At 35.7% G+C, this 18,378-nt stretch overlaps 1 protein-coding gene across 14 annotated transcripts in view; it reads right to left on the bottom strand.

Annotated features, from left to right (window-relative positions):
• The window catches only part of LOC129791776 (obscurin), a 50,384-nt gene that overhangs the window by 16,422 nt on the left and 15,584 nt on the right, over positions 1-18,378 (bottom strand). For 8 of the 14 annotated variants that reach the window (XM_055830203.1, XM_055830200.1, XM_055830211.1 and 5 more), the window contains 14 exons: positions 17,103-17,224; positions 16,781-16,948; positions 16,113-16,244; positions 14,186-14,522; positions 11,638-11,730; positions 9,238-9,540; positions 6,967-9,166; positions 5,403-5,570; positions 4,663-4,905; positions 4,455-4,596; positions 4,193-4,377; positions 1,271-2,783; positions 1,005-1,186; positions 477-611 (listed from right to left, as the gene is read on the bottom strand). In XM_055830203.1, coding sequence (XP_055686178.1) covers positions 477-611; positions 1,005-1,186; positions 1,271-2,783; positions 4,193-4,377; positions 4,455-4,596; positions 4,663-4,905; positions 5,403-5,570; positions 6,967-9,166; positions 9,238-9,540; positions 11,638-11,730; positions 14,186-14,522; positions 16,113-16,244; positions 16,781-16,948; positions 17,103-17,224 — 5,923 coding nt within the window. Of the gene's footprint in view, positions 1-476; positions 612-1,004; positions 1,187-1,270; positions 2,784-4,192; positions 4,378-4,454; positions 4,597-4,662; positions 4,906-5,402; positions 5,571-6,966; positions 9,167-9,237; positions 9,541-11,637; positions 11,731-13,073; positions 13,277-14,185; positions 14,523-16,112; positions 16,245-16,780; positions 16,949-17,102; positions 17,225-18,378 lie in introns of those variants that run through there. The other 6 variants (XM_055830208.1, XM_055830212.1, XM_055830207.1 and 3 more) reach the window with 6 other exon arrangements.

The following is an 18,378-nucleotide window of genomic DNA, read 5'->3' as shown; positions in this document are numbered from 1 at the left end:
CAATGATCGAGGAACAAAACTTAAAAAAAAAAATCATTGAAGCCTAAAAAGGACTAAATTCAAACCAAAAAGTAGTAAATTTATACTAAAAAATAGTAAATTCAACCCAAAAAAGGCTAAATTCAAAGTACGTTTTTGGATTTTTTCTTGGTTTTTATCAAGAGATATTCATGTGAAGTCAAATATTTAGGTCCTCGGAAATATTCAGATGATTGGCTTAAAAAACCAAAATATTCGCCAGATAAACACCCCTTGATTATGATTTTGGTAGCAAAAATCAAAAAGGATTTCTTTTTTTTTTTTTACATAAACTAACATTAAATATTTAAAAGGATTTTTACAGAGGATTTTTTTTGTTAGGATTATAATTTTGTGCAGAACACAAAGAAAAGGGATGAAGTGTGAGGATTAAAATTTGCAACGAATGAGGATGGATTTGGAAATTAAAAGTATTTTGGTAAAGTTTTTCATTTTACCCTCTTCCTGTTTAACGTGCAACTTTTTGGGTGGTTCTTGTTCTCCTTCCACTTCTTGCATCTCAACTGTTTCTTCCTCCAGAATAATTTGTTTCTGCTTCAAATGCATGTTATTGCCTAAATCCTCCTCCCTGTCTAATTGAAGGCCCAAATAGAACATATAATAAAACTTTCTTGAAAATATGGGGTGATACATAAAACAAAAAATAAATAAATTGAACAATTTAACATTTTAAATAAAAAGTAAAAGAAAAAAAATAACAAGAAACATTTTTGCAACTTCCCGATTTGTTGGGAAAATATTGCTATTTTTTTTATCAAAAAAAAAACATAAGACAAATCACTATGAAGCTAAGAATGTGGCTTCAAAGTCTCTCGCTCTTTCTCTTACTTACTGAACATTTTATGTTTTTACATTTTGATTCTTAATGATTCTTTTAACGTTCTCGAAAGTCAGCTGAATTTTTTGTTGGTTTTGTTGAGGAAAAAGAAAAGTTTTTGCGAATAATCTTTGTTTTGGATACTTACTAATGACGGTCACTTGACTTCTGGTCTCAACAATGCCCAGTGGATTGGACACTTTGACCTCATATTCACCAGCATCTTGTTCCTTAACCAAATTCAGGGTTAACCAGTAGCTTTCAAGTCTCTGTGTGTCCCGTGAGATTTTAATTCTTGCATCAGCACGCACCTCCTGACCATCTTTGTACCTTTTGTTTTTTTGAGGAAGAAGATAATTAATTAATTGAAAGAAAATGAAATTTTTATCAAAGAAATTTCTTTCGTGTCCTTACCAAACAACTTTAGGTTCGGGCACAGCATAAATTTCCACTTCAAGCGTAAGATTGTCCCCAGCATTGACTTCGGTGTCCTTTAGCTTCTTCTTGAGCTTTGGCTTGCACTGAACCGTAACATTGGCAACAGTTTCATCACTGCCAAATTCATTCTTCACCACACATGAATATTTTCCCTTCATCTCCGTTGTAATCTCATTGATGATTAGCTTGAAATTCTCACCCTCCTCCACGCGACGATACTCATTGCGTGTTGTGGAAATTTCAGTGCTGTCAATGTACCACTGAATTGTTGGCTTGGGGAAGCCCTCAACACTCACAGCTAACTCAATGTCCCTGTCACCTTCATTTACCGTGATATCCTTGAGCTTCTGCTTGAACTGTGGGCCACACTTCACATCAACATTCGTCTCATCGCGAATTGTGCCGTGTTGATTGACCAATTCAACCCCGTAGCGAGCTGCATCCGTACGGCAGGCTCCGCTAATGATGAGTGTGTGGACATCCCCTTCGGTGAGGACACGCACGCGTGAGTCCTTCATATTGAGCTCTTTGCCATCCTTGAGCCATTTCACCGTTGGCGGAGGGTAGGAGTCCGTGCGTACCGTGAGGACAATATCCTCCTTCTCACCCACAATTATTTGCTCGCCGAGTTTCTTCGTTACCTTCGGCGGGGAGTTAACAGTGAGACTCCAGAATTCCGATGTTTGACTCACTTCATTCGTTGCAATCACAGAGTACGCCCCGCTATCCTTCAGGGTAGCATTGTAGAATTCAATGCTATGTGTTCCATTGCTGCTGGTGAATTTAACACGCTCTGTTTCGTAGATTTCCTTGCCCTCCTTGAAGAATTTGCACGTAGGCGATGGGACACCCTCAACTTCAACACCCATCTTGAATACCTCATCAGCCATGCAGGTGAAATCAGAGGGCTTCTTAATTCTCGGTGGTGTCTTGACAACTAAATTCATTTCTGCCATATCCACACCCAATTCATTGGATGCCGTAATGGTGTAGAAGCCAGCATCTTCCGTGGTGACATTCTTCACAATAAGAGACATACTCTCGGAGTCTTCGTACAGGAATTTGTACTTTCCACTCGGTTCAATGACCTTCCCGTCGTGCTTCCAGAGAATTTCGGGCTTTGGGTAGCCCTTGCAGTGAAGTTCCAGCATTGCCGATCCACCAATTGAGGCAACTGGTTCACGGTGCTCAACAATCAATTGCGGCTTCTCGGGTTCACGCACAAGTTGCTGCACAGCACCCTGAACAGTCAATTCGGCACTACATGAGATATTTCCGGTGCTTGTTTGTGCCACACAAGTGTAAATCCCTGCATCCTCGGGCTTTACGTGCTGGAAGACAAGGGCCAGGGAATCCTCATCGTCACCAAGGAGTACCTTAAAACGCTCCTCCGGATCAAATGGCTGGCCATTTCGCTTCCACGAGAATGAAGGCTTTTCACCTTGTGGCAAAATACCTCCGGATAATTCTCCAAAGATGTCTTTATCCTCTGAAAAAAAAATATTTTCTCAATTTCTTGAGCAAAATCTTTTAAAATATTCTTCTAAAAAATTCTTTAGAAGTTCTGTGAGGATTTTTTTTAATAAATGAAATTGGTTCCCGTCTTTTGATCAGAAAATTCTGCTTTTGGTCAGGAGAATGATTCAATTCGAAGAGGAATGTTCCATTTTGTAAGGAAATCCATTTGATCAGGATAATAAGCTGTAAATCAGGATAATTAACGATTGAACAGTGAAATTGATCTTTTTGTTATATTTTCATGACCAACGCATAATTTTCCTAATTTCATGGCTGTTTTCCATGACTAAAAAGCATTATTCTCCTGATCAAGAAACAATCTTACTGTTCAATCGTTAATTATCCTGATTAACAGCTTATTATCCTGATCGAATGTTTATTTTCCTGATGCTGTATTCTCTAGGAGTGAAAAACTCTCGTGATAAACTCTCAAAGGTTTTTTGCGGGAAAAAATGAGAAAAACTTCACGTGAGCATGATCCTCTAAGAAAAATAATGCATCCGTGATAAACTCCCGTAAGATTTTCCCGGTTTTCACGTTTCTTTTAAAGCTCTAAAGCCTTCAGGAGTTTATCACGGGAGTTGTTCACTTAGAGAATTCATGCCCTGATCAAAAAAATGGCAGGTTTTACTGACAAAATGGAACCTTCCTCTTTGAATTGGAATGTTCTTCTGATCAAAAGCAAATTCTCTTGGTTACGTTATAATTCCGTACGTAAACCATGCGTACGTGGTGCATTTTGTGTACATTTGCGTACGTAATTAAAAAACAATTAAGTCAGGTAGTAATTCTTCTGTGGTTGGTACACTGCTGTGAATGTTGCGTCCGTTGCGACCTCTTAAAGACTTATTTTTGGTTGTCGTAGAAATGAGTCGGTTACAAATAAATATGTTTTTAAAACCAAAATTGTATATTCCAAGGATAAATGCAGTAAATAAAATTATTATGTGAAATTAGTTTCTCTAATCAAATAATAAGCACATTACAACGATGAGAGCATTTCAAAATGTCATTTATATTAAAAGATGAAGCAAAAATAGAATTTTATGTTCACGACTACTCACGACAACTTTACGGATCCTCATTACAAAATGTTGTCAGAACTACGACAACATTACGACTACTTTTCTTTTTTTATGTCAAATCGTAGAGGCGACGACCACTTATTTTGTTTGTAAGTTGACCTGTTGGCGCAGGTAGTGACCTTTTTTATTGGTCTTTAATTGTTTTTTAATTACGTACGCAATGCACTCGAAAAAGGTAACGTACGCATGGTTAACGTACGCAAATAACATGACACCATTCTCTTGACCAAAAGCAAAATTTTCTGATCAAAACATTTGATCCAATGAAATTTCCTTAGAAGCTCTTCGAACTTACCACAAACAGTAACAACAGCTTCGCAGGATGCTTCTCCAAATTTATTCGTTGCAGTGCATGTGTAATGTCCTGCATCCTTCTTGCTAACTTCAGCAATAATTAATTCATAGAATCCAGCTTCTTCGCGTTCTCTATTAATCTCAACACGAGCATCACCCTCTTGAATTATTTTGCCATCCTTAGAGCTACGAATACGGGAAGAAATATTAATTTAAAATTTAAACGTCCCTCAAGAAGATGAAAATCAAAAGGATTTTCTTACAATTTAACTTGTGGCGATGGATCTCCCTTCACTTTAACCATAAAACGTAGGAAGGTATTTTCGAGGATTTCCGTATCCTTGAGACGAATTGAGAAAACCGGAGCATTCGCTTCAGCCAATTCCTTTTTCTTTTCTGCTGACACTGAAAGGATTTTCTTTTTAAAAGAATTTCTTTTTCCTTTTTTCTAAATTGTGAATTTCTTCTTACTTTTCTGTACAATCAATTGAGCACTACAAGTTGCTGATTCACCACCGTTATTGGCCCTTGCTGTGTAGAGTCCACTGTCTTCCTCTCGGCAGTGCTGTAGCTCCAACTTGTGGGTGTTATTGGGTAATTCTGCCTTCTTAATGCGATCCGCAAGACGATCGTCCAAGGGCTTGTTGTCCTTCAACCATGTCACAGATGTTGGTTCACCTTCCAACTGGATTTCAAAAGCAGCCTTATCGCCGGCTATTTGGGGAGGTCACGAAGAAATTAATTAAATTCTAATATTAAAAATATTACAAAATGGGAGATTCACGATGGGTGCGGCGGAATGATGTTTAAAGTGTTGTTTTATTATTAGTTTTTTTTCTTTTCTCTTTATTACATCTACCGAACATCTACAACGACGACGACGTGAAGCGATATACATATATAAAAAAGCTTCTAAAAAAGCACGACGACACAATTTTCCAACACAAATCGAGGGAGAAGAAATAAATCATAACGTGATGAATTTTTTTCTCTCTTCATGGCTGTTTCTGAAGATTTCCTTCACTTTTTTTCGATTTTCTTTTAACGACGTAGAAGAGGTATAAAGGTCAAAAGGTCTTTATCAAACTTTGAAAAAGAAAGGTTTGTGTGAGGCACAGAGAAATAAATTTCTTTTTATTGAAGAGAACTATATGGACTAAAGTGATAGAGATTAAGGTTTTTTTTTTTGTGAAGAAATGGAAGAGACTTACGTTCGATGTTACACCCTTTCATGGTTTTCTTAAAGATTGGCTTAATGCCAGTTCCATTGGATATTTGTTGTTCATTTCCGATGGCATTCTGCTGGCGCGATGATGCATAAGCCGAAGACGAGGACGACATTGAACTAGATTCATAAGATGACTGATACGAGCTGCTAACTATATTAAAATTACCAAGGAGGGAAAGTAGTGTGAAAATATAGAAGCATAAAATTTACAACATTACATAAATTATTATTTTTTTTACACATAAATAGGCATCTCCATCATCAATCAACATTGCTGTCTGTCTTTTCTTTTTTTTGCAACAACATAATTGCCTCAATGTGTAGTTGATGATGGAGGAGAGAACATGGACAGAAAATTGCAAATAAAAGTACAAAAAAGGGGGAAAAAGCTAAGAAATGCTCTAATGCTGCAACATAGATCTCTTGTCGCAATTCCGAGAGCTTTTTTTCTTAACAACTTTTGATGAATTGAATTGAAATTGAATTGAATTTGATGAATTGATTAAAAATGCAGCATTAGAGCACTTAAGACAATAATAAGGTATCTATATACTACTCTATAAAACCTTAAGAATAGACTAAACATTGAAGACAAATTGCATTCCGGTCAAGGGGTGTTTATCTGGCGAATATTTTGGCTTTTTAAGCGAATCATCCGAATATTTCTGAAGATCTGAAAAATTATTTGACCATTCCTTGTTAGGGAAATGGGGCCCAATGTTGACTTTCTAGTGTCTTTTTAAATTAACTATTAATTAAATTTATTAAGACTTTAAATGTAGAAAATTATGGAAAAATTAGGGCCTAATATTGACCTAAAAATGGTATCAGATTTATGAGAATTGATTTCTATTTAATATAATATTGAATATTTGATTTAACATGAACATCTTTTGCTAAAAATCGATAAACTTAAAACCGAAAAAAAATCAAAAACGTATTTAGAATTTTTTTGTTTGAATTTAGTCTTTTTTGGGTTAAATTCACTTTTTTTTAGCATTAATTTACTACTTTTCGGTTTGAATCTAGTCCTTTTTTAGGCTTTTATAATTTTTTTTAAAAATAAATTTTGTTCCTCAATCTGAGCTGTTTTAGGACTGAAAACCAAATAGGCTTGAATTAATTCTTTTTTGGGGTTGAATTTACAACTTTTTGTCTTGAATTTAGAACTCTTCGGCCTGAATTTACTACTTTTTGGTTTGATTTAAGCGTTTTTATGCTTGAATTTAACATTTTTAGGCTTAAACCTATATTTGAATTTCCTTGGCGATTCATCCGAATATTAATGAATAAACCGAATATTTCCGAAGATCCGATGAATTTCGTTCAGATAAACACCCCTTGATTCCAGTACAATTGCATGAAAAGCATCTCTCACGCAGAGAAGCTGGAAAAAAGTGGGAAGCATGCAAAAGAGAAATTTTATTTTTTCAACGATGTTTTCACGGATGAATAAGACGACGGAGGACCTCTCTCTGGTACAAACAACGATGGATAAATTGACGACACAGCCATTTACATTAATGCTTATGTTTGCTCCCTCTCACCTTGGCTCCTTCGTGATAGGCGTGAACTTGAGTATCTCGATGCCATTTTCTGTTCACCTTTTGCAATTAGTAATTCCTTTGTAATATCGTACTGCTTCTGGAGTTCCTCGGGGAGCTTAGCACATTCTCCCGGTTGCTCAACAACTTCCACAACGTCGTAGACCTTTGGTCGTGGCTCTGGTGTGGGTGGTGGCGGGGGGATTTTATCGAATACTCCACACTTGGCTTTCCACACAGTCGTCTCGACACGATCCGATGTGTCTTTGGACTTGTGGACAGTACTCTTGATGTCGCGCAATTTACTCTGTGCCGCCTCGAGGGAATAATTGACGGGATCCAATTGGCATTTCCCACTCAAAAAATCAGCCGTGCGCTGCTCTAAGCTTTCAGTGTGCACTACAATCTTGTGATGGATTGTGGGTGGGACTGGAGGTGGTGGGAGGGGTTCCTTATGCAGGGATACCTCAAAGGTTGTGTGATAGACTAGCGGGGGTGGTGGATTGAAATCGGGGATTATGGTAGTTGGTGGTTGTCGATCGCCACCACCGTGTGGGGGTTCTCGGCGATCTGGTGGATCGGGATCTTCGATGGGTTTCGAAAGGACTTTCCTCAGGGGTACTGCCTTCTTACTTGACTCAGATCCAGCGCCTTTATCTGATTTATCCTGACCGTCAGCTGCTTTGTCAAAGGTCACAGAAGGTTTATCCTTTGCACGTTCGTCACTTCCTTTTGCTACTTCTCGTGGTTTAGGATTGTCCTGTGGCTTAGGATTAGCACCTGTTTCCTGTTTCTTTGCACTCTCTTCAGTCTTTGGCTTATCGAATTCTTTGGTTTCAACCTTTGGTTTATCTACTTCGTGAACTTTAACTTCCTTTTCGGGTTCTTTTGGTGAATCAACGATAATCTTTGGATTGTCTGTTTCTTTCACAACACTTTGTGGCTTAGTTGGTGGTTCCTGAACGGTTTTAGGTTTCTCTGGTTCTTGAACTTCTTTCGGTTTTTCAGGAACTTTCGCTACACTTTCTGGTTTAACTGATTCCTCAACAACTTTGGGCTTTTCAGGAACTTTAGCTACACTTTCTGGTTTAACTGATTCCTGAACAACTTTTGGGTTTTCAGGAACTTTAGCTACACTTTCTGGTTTAACTGATTCCTGAACAACTTTTGGTTTTTCAGGAACTTTAGCTACACTTTCTGGTTTAACTGATTCCTGAACAACTTTGGGCTTTTCAACTTCTTGAACTTTGGAAACTTTCTCAGCTTCACTTTTTGGTTTTTCAGAACTTTTCACAGCACTTTCAACCTTTATTGATTCTTCCACAACAGATTTTGCTTTCTCTGCCTCTTTTTCACTTTTACCCTGATTTACCTTTTCTTTTTGAACTTCAACGGTTTCTTTTACTTTCTCACCCTTTGATTCACTTACTTTCACTTCACTGGGATTTTCTTTCGGGTTTTCCTTTGGGTTTTCCGCCTTTTTCACGGGGATCTTTGATACTTTTTCAGGGGATGATTTCTTTTCGGGAGATTTTTCGGTTTTTATTTGCTTATTTGGTGGTTCATCAGCACTCTTTTCACCACTCTTAATTTTTATCTTCTCCGGAGGTTGATTTTCTTTATTACACTCCTCAATTACCGCACGATTATCAGTCTTAATCACGGATACTTCCTCAGTGGATGTCTCAACGGCACCGGTACGTTGTAATTTTCTTTCAGCTGATTTTGCACGTTGATCTTTCACGTCATTCACAACACTCTCACTCGTAACTTCTTTGAGTACGGATTCTTGGGAAACTTTATGATTTGTCTGCACTGTAACTGCTTCACTTTTAGTGGCGGCGGCGGCGGATTCTTCGGTGACTTTAACCTTCTTGGCGAGGTAGACGTCTTTGGCAACGTCTGATGGACGAACACCTGCGTCGGGGTTATTGGGTTCAATACGATGCGGCAACCGGAGGATGGGTCCGGTGTCCTGATGCACCTGATTCGGATCGATACGTAGATCGTCAGCAGCGTGCTCCTGTAGGGCCACCTGATCGGCGGCGTACAGACGTATCTCCTTGAGCCACCTGGCTTTTGTCTCACCTGTGTGAGCGTGAAAAGTTAGGGGAAGTGAAGATGCTGCCGCAGCTGCTGGTGTCTTTGGGTGTAGCTCAAACTTATCTACGTCCGCGTAGTCCTTGATCTCAGCGTCGGGAAGCTAAAAGGAGAAACAGAAAAAATATTTTAAAATTTGAAGGATTTTTCTTACAATAATTCAATTAAATTCACCTTAACAATATCTTTGAGAACAAACACCGAACGATCGTCTGAGATTCGTCGAACTTTGCAAATGAGTATGCGGGCTTTAAAGAGGAAAAGATAGCGCTCCTTTGGTTTCCCTTCACGATCAGCAACAGTCCACCATTCATGGGTGAGTAGACGCCCCAATTTGTGGATATTCCCACGATATCCCTCGATGCTAGCGATAAATTTACTATCAATCGCCTGATGGGGGATATTTAGCATCAACTCGAGGGCCTTCTGAAGATCGGAGACGTTATCTCCCAATTTCTGTGAGTACTTTACCAACTCCTGTAAACAACAAGAAGAATGAGAAGAAAATAAATTTATTAGGGACTTGACAAAGAATTATGTTATGAATTAACTTTATTTATTTAATTAGCAAAATCACCAAAAATATGTCTCACTCAGACGCTCAAAGAATTAGGTCAAACATTACAAGTATTTTTCCCTTTTGCCACACAGCCAGCTCATTGTTTATTGCAGACTGCAATATGCAAGATAAAGTGGGTAGAAAAATATGAGAATTTGGACATAATCCAATGCAAATTGAGGGAGAAATTGTTTTCAAACTTTGTTTCCTAATCCTCCCTATTTAATGTTATCAGAGATCTTGCTTCATTTTTTATCTCTTCAGCTTTTTTCTCTCTCTCTCTTCTATTTCTTTCTTAACTTTCACGTCCGATAGTCTAAAAATAAACGGCAAAATGATCTGATGAATGAGATGATGGTGATGGCAAAAATAGCAAATAGTGCGGATAATAAACTTCATTAGAGAAGAATATTATTATATACATTTAGTCGTTTTCTGCAAAATGCGAAAATAAAAGAGATCGTGAGAAAAAGACGTGGGATGTTGCATAATATAAGTTTTGCAAAATCACATGGATTTTCCTTTGCGATATATTCTAAATAAAACACATCTCAATCAATTTGCTCCTCTAGCGCGAAATGTTTGCCAAATGTGCCAATTGAAAGTCCCCATTTAAACTCCAAGTTTATTGGCTTTCCGTAATGTGTAACATCCATTAATTATAATGCAAAATATGTATAGAGAATCATACAAAATGAGCTTTTGATGGATTTGCTTTGCTTTTCTTTTGTAATTTATTGGCGCCATTTTGTGAGTATTTTAGAAGAACATTCTCTTTTTCGCAAAAATACTTTTGAATTGAGAATGAGATTTATTGCTTTGTGCTGATTAAAGATTTTTATGAGCTTTTTCTAGTCCATTAATTGATTTTCTTTAACAAATGAAAAGTCTTGACGTTTATTTTCTAACGTTTGGAGTTTGTTTTCAAATATTTAATGTCATTTTGTAAATAAATTAGGTTTTCAAGCTTTTTTTCTTTCAAATGTTTGACATTTCTTTATAAACATTTTTCGTTTGTTTTCAGACACTTTTACTTTCTTTTCCAACGTTTGACGTTTTTTGTTCTATGATTTGACATGCCTTTTCTGACGTTTTACATTTCGAATTTTAGGAGTTTCTTTTACACAATTGACGTCCTTTCAATATTTGACATTTAAAGCTTTTTCTAACGTTTGGGGTTTGTTTTCAAATATTTAATGTAATTTTCTAAATAAATTAGGTTTTCAAGCCTTTTTATTTCTTTCAAACGTTAACATTTCTTTATTAACATTTTTACATTCGCTTTCAGACATTTTACTTCCTTTTCCAATGTTTAACGTTTTATCTAACGTTATGATATTTTTTATTCTTTGATTTGACGTGCCTTTTCTAACGTTTTACGTTTCGAACTTTAAGAGTAGTTTTCTTCACACGATTGACATCCTTTCAATATTTGACATTTAAAGTTTTTTTTTCTTACTATAAACGTCACTTTTCTGACATTTAGTAATTTTTCTAACGTTTGAAAATCTTCATAAAATTGTCCTTATAATATTTAGTCTGCAAATAAATCATTTTGACATCTAAAGCGAAAGCCGAATTGTCTAAATTTTAAGTCTTTTTGACACCAAAAGATCCCCTTTCTGGCTACACCTCTACTGATCATCTGGACAGTTTATATCCCATAAGATGAATGAAGGCAAATAACCAGAGAGGATATTACTCATTAAAATTCCTTCCTCCTTCCATCCGCGCATAAAAATAGATTCATTTGTGAAGATCATAGTTGGAGTTTTTCCGGCATTTTCGCATTTTTCTCTTATTTCTATATTTTTAGATAGTCACAGTCAGACTTCTTCATGGCGCTTTACCCCTCCCGCAACCTTATTTTCCGTTGTGTGTGCGTTTTTTTTCTCTTGCTCCGCACTGTTTCGCATAAGATGCTATTTTTGGCAACTCTATGGTGTTTGTAATGAGGAAAAAATTTATGGGTTTTGCAATAAACAATCACGGAGTGAGAAAGTTCCCAAACTGACCTTGAGAAGTAGTTGGTAGTCGTTGATTCGTTGAATTGGTAGCTGCAGATGCTCCGCAAGGGTTTTATCGTCACCCAATTTCTGTGACAATTCCTACGATTTGCATTTTTAAATAAACATTTAAAAGAAAATTATTTTAATTGAATGAAATTTGAAAGATTTGTTGAGAATATTGTTGAATTATGTTGTGGAGAAGAAAAAAAAAGTGATTAATTGAGGTGAATTTTCACAATTTTCTCTCCCTCTGTGTCGAGGTTAAATGCGTGCGTGCGTCTGATTTTTTTTTTAATTTTCTTGAACATTCTACTGGTGAAAGATACAAGAGTATGAGACGGCGAAGAAAAAAGACACAAACACTGGCTCAAGGGCAGTTAAAATTTAAATCTGGAGATATGAATCTAAAAATAAAATTTATACACAGAAGTCATTCAATAAGTCATCTTTCTTGTGCATTAGATGCGATAGGTTTGGCCAAAAGGATGGAAGGAGCTTCCATAAATTTTGAAAGTTCTCTTTTACCACGCAAAATTTGATTTTAGCCACAACACTGACATCATTTTCTAATGGCAAACTTTATAAATAAATCTTCATTGAGAATTTTATATGATTTTAATGTAAATATCGGGCAAGTTTGTCATGCAATTATATACATCATCCGCAAAAATAGCAATGGGAGAGAATGTCATTTGGATGAATTGTTTATTTTAATTAAAATTCTAAATTATATACTTCATTCTCCAACTCATAAACTTCATTTTGCAATTTCAACTATTCCCCCACAAGAGTGCCCATTTTGTCGAGAGCTTTGTTAATTCTAAAGACATATTTTTCTGAGCAATTTCGTATTTATTCTTCAATGAACGTTTTTGATTAATGGTTGTCGTTTAAAGTTTTATGTCAAATTGGAATTCGCGCAGTTTCTTCTTGCACGAAATGTTGAATTGATTTTGCCTTAAAAAAAAAAGGTCTTCAACTTCTTGATGAAAAAAGAGAATTTTTTGAATTTTGAGATTTTTTTTTCTTTAATTCAAGCAAAGGAAAAAAAAGTGAAAATTGCCCATGCAAATTTGTGTGGGTGAGTGGGGGCCAAAAATTCGATGTTGTGTGAACTCTTTTTTTTTAATCTATTTTCTCTCATTCTTTTAAAAATAGCCCCCAACGAGATTTTCAAGAGAAAAGTTAATTTGCTTATTGCTCTTCAATTCTATATAGGCGTTTGTGGGGAGCGCGAAAAAGAAGATGAATCGTCGATTTACTCCTTTCGCGATGCTCATATAAATCCACACACCAAAGTAAATTTTCACGAGAGAGTGAAATTTGAGAAAATAATCCAATTTGCGGGGAATTTTCCTTTTTTTCCAACACTTTCATTGCCAAAAAAAATTCACTTTTCTTTTCAAATTTTATTTCTCTTCACAGTCCTTTTAATCACTCACCAACAATTAAAATAAAATGCTTTCTCTTTCAACCACTTAGGGCACAATCTGTATTTTTTTCGGAAAAGAAAAACTCAAAATTTTAAAAAAAGAAAGAAAAAGTAAAATTTTCCTAACGGGACACAATGAAAAAAAAAATTCGATGGCGATTGATCTTCGATATAAAGTTAATAATTTTTTTTTGCGCGCGCGATCTTCTCACTCTGAAAAGTCAGCAGCGACTAAAATTCTTCACCGAGCAAAATCCACAATCTATATATAAATTTTTGTTTCGCGAACATCAACATCATCATCGTCATTAACACCGCGAAGATCGTGAAAAAGACGGGGAGAAATGGCTCCTGTAGAGATCTTTTACTATGTATTATATTATTGGGAGAGTTCACAGACTGTGGCCGTGTTTTCATCTCTAAACTCGACATTGATGCGTGAAATTGAATCGTTTTTTCTATCGGTTAAGTAATTTGTTGTGCAGGCTTCCCCTCCTGCTTGTGGGGGTGATTGATTGTCAAACATTTTTGCTGGAAAAATTTAATTAAGAATTCTAATTTCTTTCTTTTAGAATTTTCTGAATGAAATTTTCTTTAAGACTTATTCGTTAATCTCAAATTAAACTCAAAACTTTCTCTAAAAAAATATGTAAATTTTAAGACCCAGATAGGAGGATCGCGAGAAAAATGGGAGATCACTGTGAAGATCGGCTGATTTTACAAAGGAATTTAGCCTATTGAGCCCCCCACACTCTGTCAATTGTCCAATATGTTGTTGCGTGGCCAAAGTGGTTCCCAAAAATACGTTAAATAAAAATCTTCATCTATCCTGGCCACTGTCCAATTTCTTATGGCCCCCCTTTTCTCCCTGCATCAGCCATTAAATCGCGTAAAAGCTAATATGTGTGTGAAAAATGAAACGACCACTTTGCACATGAAAATCTTCGATGTTTTTCCTCAACGCACGAAGCTTAATTTTTGGGAGGAAAATTGTGAAAAGTCTCAAATAGATGGCAGAAGATTGTACGGATGTGTCTCAGATTTTCTTTCACCCGAAAAATAAAAAATTTAACATTTTTCAAATGAAAAGTTCGTTTCTTTAGACGAAGCTTTTTCTCTTACCTCAAAGAAATCCCGAACGGTATTGTTACTTGCAAGAAATTCCTGTGCATTGGGCTCATCGCGACAGTAGGCAGCATGCTTGTCGAAATCCCTCTCGAGCCTCAGGAAGGTTTTGCCAATCATATTCGGTTGATTAGCATAGTACTTGACACCCTCAATGAGGACGGTGTTGTGAAAGTCGGCAATTTGCTTGAAATTCCCAAAAATGACGTCTTTATTGTCACGTATGATGCGTGGTGTTGATGGGTTATCAACCAATTTCATGTAACGATTGACGACAGCCTGTAAATCTTTGCCAAATTCCTCCTCAGTCTCCACAAGTTCACGAACGACAGCCCTGTGCAATGTTTTATGAGATGCGAGAAGATTATGAAATGATTAAAGATCTCATCACGTGTACACTGAGAGAAAAATTTTCTGCAAATATTTTCTTTTTCTACTGGCTAGTAAATAAATTGATTGAGTCAACAAGTGCTCAAATTCTGATGGAATGAGTCAGATCGTTGAAAGATTGATCAATAATTGATAAATCAATTGAGCTAGTTAATCGATTAATGAATTATTGATCAAGTATTGTTCAATCTCAGGTCAAATTTGATTGCTTAATAATTGATCCTATATCCGGACCTACATTGGGTCACTAATCACTATCAATATTGAGTCAATTTCAACTCAATCAATTTTTGATCATGGATTGATCAAATATTGAGAAAATATCGTTGTTTAAGTTTTTCATCAATCGGCTGGTCCATTTATGCTCAATCATTGGTCTCAATTTTTGTCCACTTACTATTTTTTTTTCTATTGGATTGTCTAATATTTCCACGGATTTCTAACTTAAGATATTCACATAAATTCAGTACAATTTTGATTTTCTATCTCATTCATTGAATGTAATGGTAAAAATGTTAGGTTAGGAATCCGGATAAATATTGGACAAACCAATATTTGGCTCTTTCATTTCTTATATATTTTATTATAAGAAAAATTCTCAACATAATTCAAAAATCACTTCTCAATTGGTTTTCATGCACAGCATTGATTTTTAGTTATTGATTAACAATTGAGCAGGGTATTGTCTCAATTTAATTGAACAATAATTGAGGAATTATTGTCTATAACATATGGAACAAAAATTGAGCGATTGTTGTTCATCAATTAGATTGATCTATAATTAACCATCTATGAGGATCATTTGACTCAATATTGAGCATTAGGTTAATTTTATTTATTGGATGTGGAGTAAATTCTTCCGACAGGGGGCATTTATCTGAAATATTCCGATGATTCGCAAAAAAAAATCAGAATATTTGGCAAAAAAACAACCCTTAGCTTTTAATCTTAAATGTATGGAATAAAGGTGAAAGCACAAAGATACTAAATTTAAGCCCAAAAAGTACTAAAATCTAACCTAGAAAGTACTAAATTCTACCTGAAAAAATATAATTAGGTTTTCATCCCCAAAAAATTCTCATATTGAGTATAGTAAAATCTTTTAAAAAAGTACTAAATTTAAGTTTAGAAATGAAGTACTAAATATAAGTTTAAAAGTACTAAATTGTAAGTTCAGGCAATTCACAGGTTTTAATGCCGATTCGAATCGAATATTATCAGACGCTTACCGAAGGTTAAATTAAAGACAATTTTTTCACACTTTCGGTACTAAATTGAAGCCTAAAAAGTACTAAATTCAACCTGCAAAAAAAGTTATTCGGTTTTTAGCTTAAAAAATCTCCGAATCAGGATTGAAAGCTAAGAAAGTACTAAATTGAAACCTACAACGTACTACAATCATTCCTAAGAAGTACCTACTAAATTTAAAACGAGTAAAATATTCGGATGATTCGCTAAAAATATCAAAATATTTGCCAGATAAACCCCCCTTGTCTTTCGAAGAATTTTCTTAATTATCTAAAAAAAAACTCACTCCCTCCTGTAGGCAGCATCATCCGATTTGTCGCCGTAGATGGCCTTATCTGTGTTCTGTAGATCAAGAATTGCAGCAGGTATCCATCCTTCGCGTGGACTTTCACTGCCATCGAAAATTCTCACAAACCACCTGCACAGAAAATATTTTTCTTATTAACTCTTTTCGCGGAAAATTGAATTTATTAATTTAATTAATTCCCGCGCCTCATGCCTTGTATGTTATTGAATTAATTAGCTGTAATTTATTCGTGCGCGGAGGCGTATTCTTAAGTACGTATAATGAAAATTAGTGGAGTGCGTGTGTCGCCAAAAAATTGGGTAAATGAGAATAATGAACTCAAAGAGAAGAGGATGATTTATCTCAAGTTATGAGCAGTTGTGAAAAATCATCAAATTAACCCACATGAATTTTTTTCTCTTGTTCTCCTCGCTCTTCAAAGAGACCGTTTTGCCATCATTTTTCCGCGTATATATACGTTCTTTTTGCCTTTTCTCCCTCTTTAATATATGTATGTATGTACCTACATCCACAACACAACATATTTTTATGATGAGTGAAAAGTTTCGCGTTGCGGGTAAAAGGGGGGATGATGTGTTGTGTGTGTAGTTTAAAAATTGGAGAGAAAATGTTGATTTTTATGACAAATGGAAGTGTCTATCACTCACTTTTCATCAGGTTTGGGATCAGGACGCTTTGGTTGAGGACTAACACTCCTCTGATGACTACTTAAGTGATTCTTCTTTGGCTTCACCGACAACTTGTGCTTTGCCACTGAATTATCAAGCAACTCTCCACTCTGACCCACATCTAGTTCTGGATCCAATCTCTGTCGTCTGAAATGAGAATTTTTATTTTCTTCAGTTTACTTTTTTTCGGGGAAAAAGATTAAAAGAAGTGCGGATTAATGGGTATTAATCGCGTGCTCTATTGGTGACATCTTCGCGGGTGAAGAAGGAGAAGAAAGTAAAGGAAATGAGGTAAACTTACTTGCTTGATGATTCGTCATTCGTTCCTGTGCGAATTATTTCAACAAGATCACCGCGCTTCAGTGAAATGGATCCTTCACCTTCGGCTGAATAATTTTTATTCACAACCAAAATGTCGTTGATCTGTAAAAGATCAAAAGGAATAAATTTGAGGTGATTTGTCTTTGGCAATCAAGCGTAATTTTTTGGGGTTTATTTGGAGGTTTTTGGCATCAATTTTAGGCACATTTTTTTATCGTTGTGTGATTTTGGGGCAATATTTGATGCTCTCAGCTCATGCTAAACCTCTCTTGGATTAATTTTAAGGAATTTTTATTAGATTTCTTCATAAATTTTCTTTCTTTTTCCCTTTTGAAAGGCAACAAAATTGCACAAACTCTTCAACTAAATCTCCTCTGCAATCTCTCTGGGTCAGGTGGGTTACCCTCTTTAGTGTTAAAAGTATTAAGAATTTACAACATGTGTGGTGTGGAAGAGCATTTTAAATGTGAACCACACATGATCTTTCTTCGTTTTTTTGTGTGATGAGGAGAAACTGAATGAAATGCGAAAAGCTAAAAATTGTGTGAAAATGTGTATACATTTTTTTTGTCCACACACATCATTCAATGTCTCAACATACTTAATATATTTATAGCTAATTATTGTGTTCAAAGTGAACATTTGTCACACATCAAAAATAACATAAACAAACCATAAATAAACTTGCAAAAAATGCTTTTTTGTGTCTCCCAGCATCTCGATGAAAAATCTCCCTATCTTTATGTGTTGCGATGTGATAAAAGAGCGATGCGACAAGAAAATTGGTACACGAATTTATTTAGAAAGAGTCTGTGGCTTCATTTAGTTCACTTTTAACTGAATTTTCAATTATTTCCAATGAGAAATTTTTCTTTTGTGGAAAAATCTTTGAAAGAATTATTCTTTTCATTTCTTAAACCCTAAAAAATTATAAATGATTTTTTGTTTGATGGAGGCGCCTGGTTGTTGCAGTGGGGAGAGAAAACAGTGGAGACGCCTGGGCATGAATTCTCCAAGAGTGAAAAACTCCCGTGATAAACTCCTGACGGCTTTAGCGCTTTAAAATAAATGTGAAAACCGGGAAAATCTTACGGGAGTTTATCATGGATGCATTATTTTTATTAGATGATCATGCTTACGTGAAGTTTTCCTCACTTTTTCCCCGAAAAAAGCCTTCGGGAGTTTATCACGAGAGTTTTTCACTCTTTGAGAATACAGCCCCTGGTTGGGACTAAACTTGAAGAATAATTGAGAAG

Source organism: Lutzomyia longipalpis, chromosome 3 (genome assembly GCF_024334085.1).
Source record: "Lutzomyia longipalpis isolate SR_M1_2022 chromosome 3, ASM2433408v1".
NCBI classification, from domain to species: domain Eukaryota; kingdom Metazoa; phylum Arthropoda; class Insecta; order Diptera; family Psychodidae; genus Lutzomyia; species Lutzomyia longipalpis.
The sequence above is the reverse complement of the archived record's forward strand: the minus strand, read 5'-3'. Positions and strand labels throughout refer to the sequence as shown.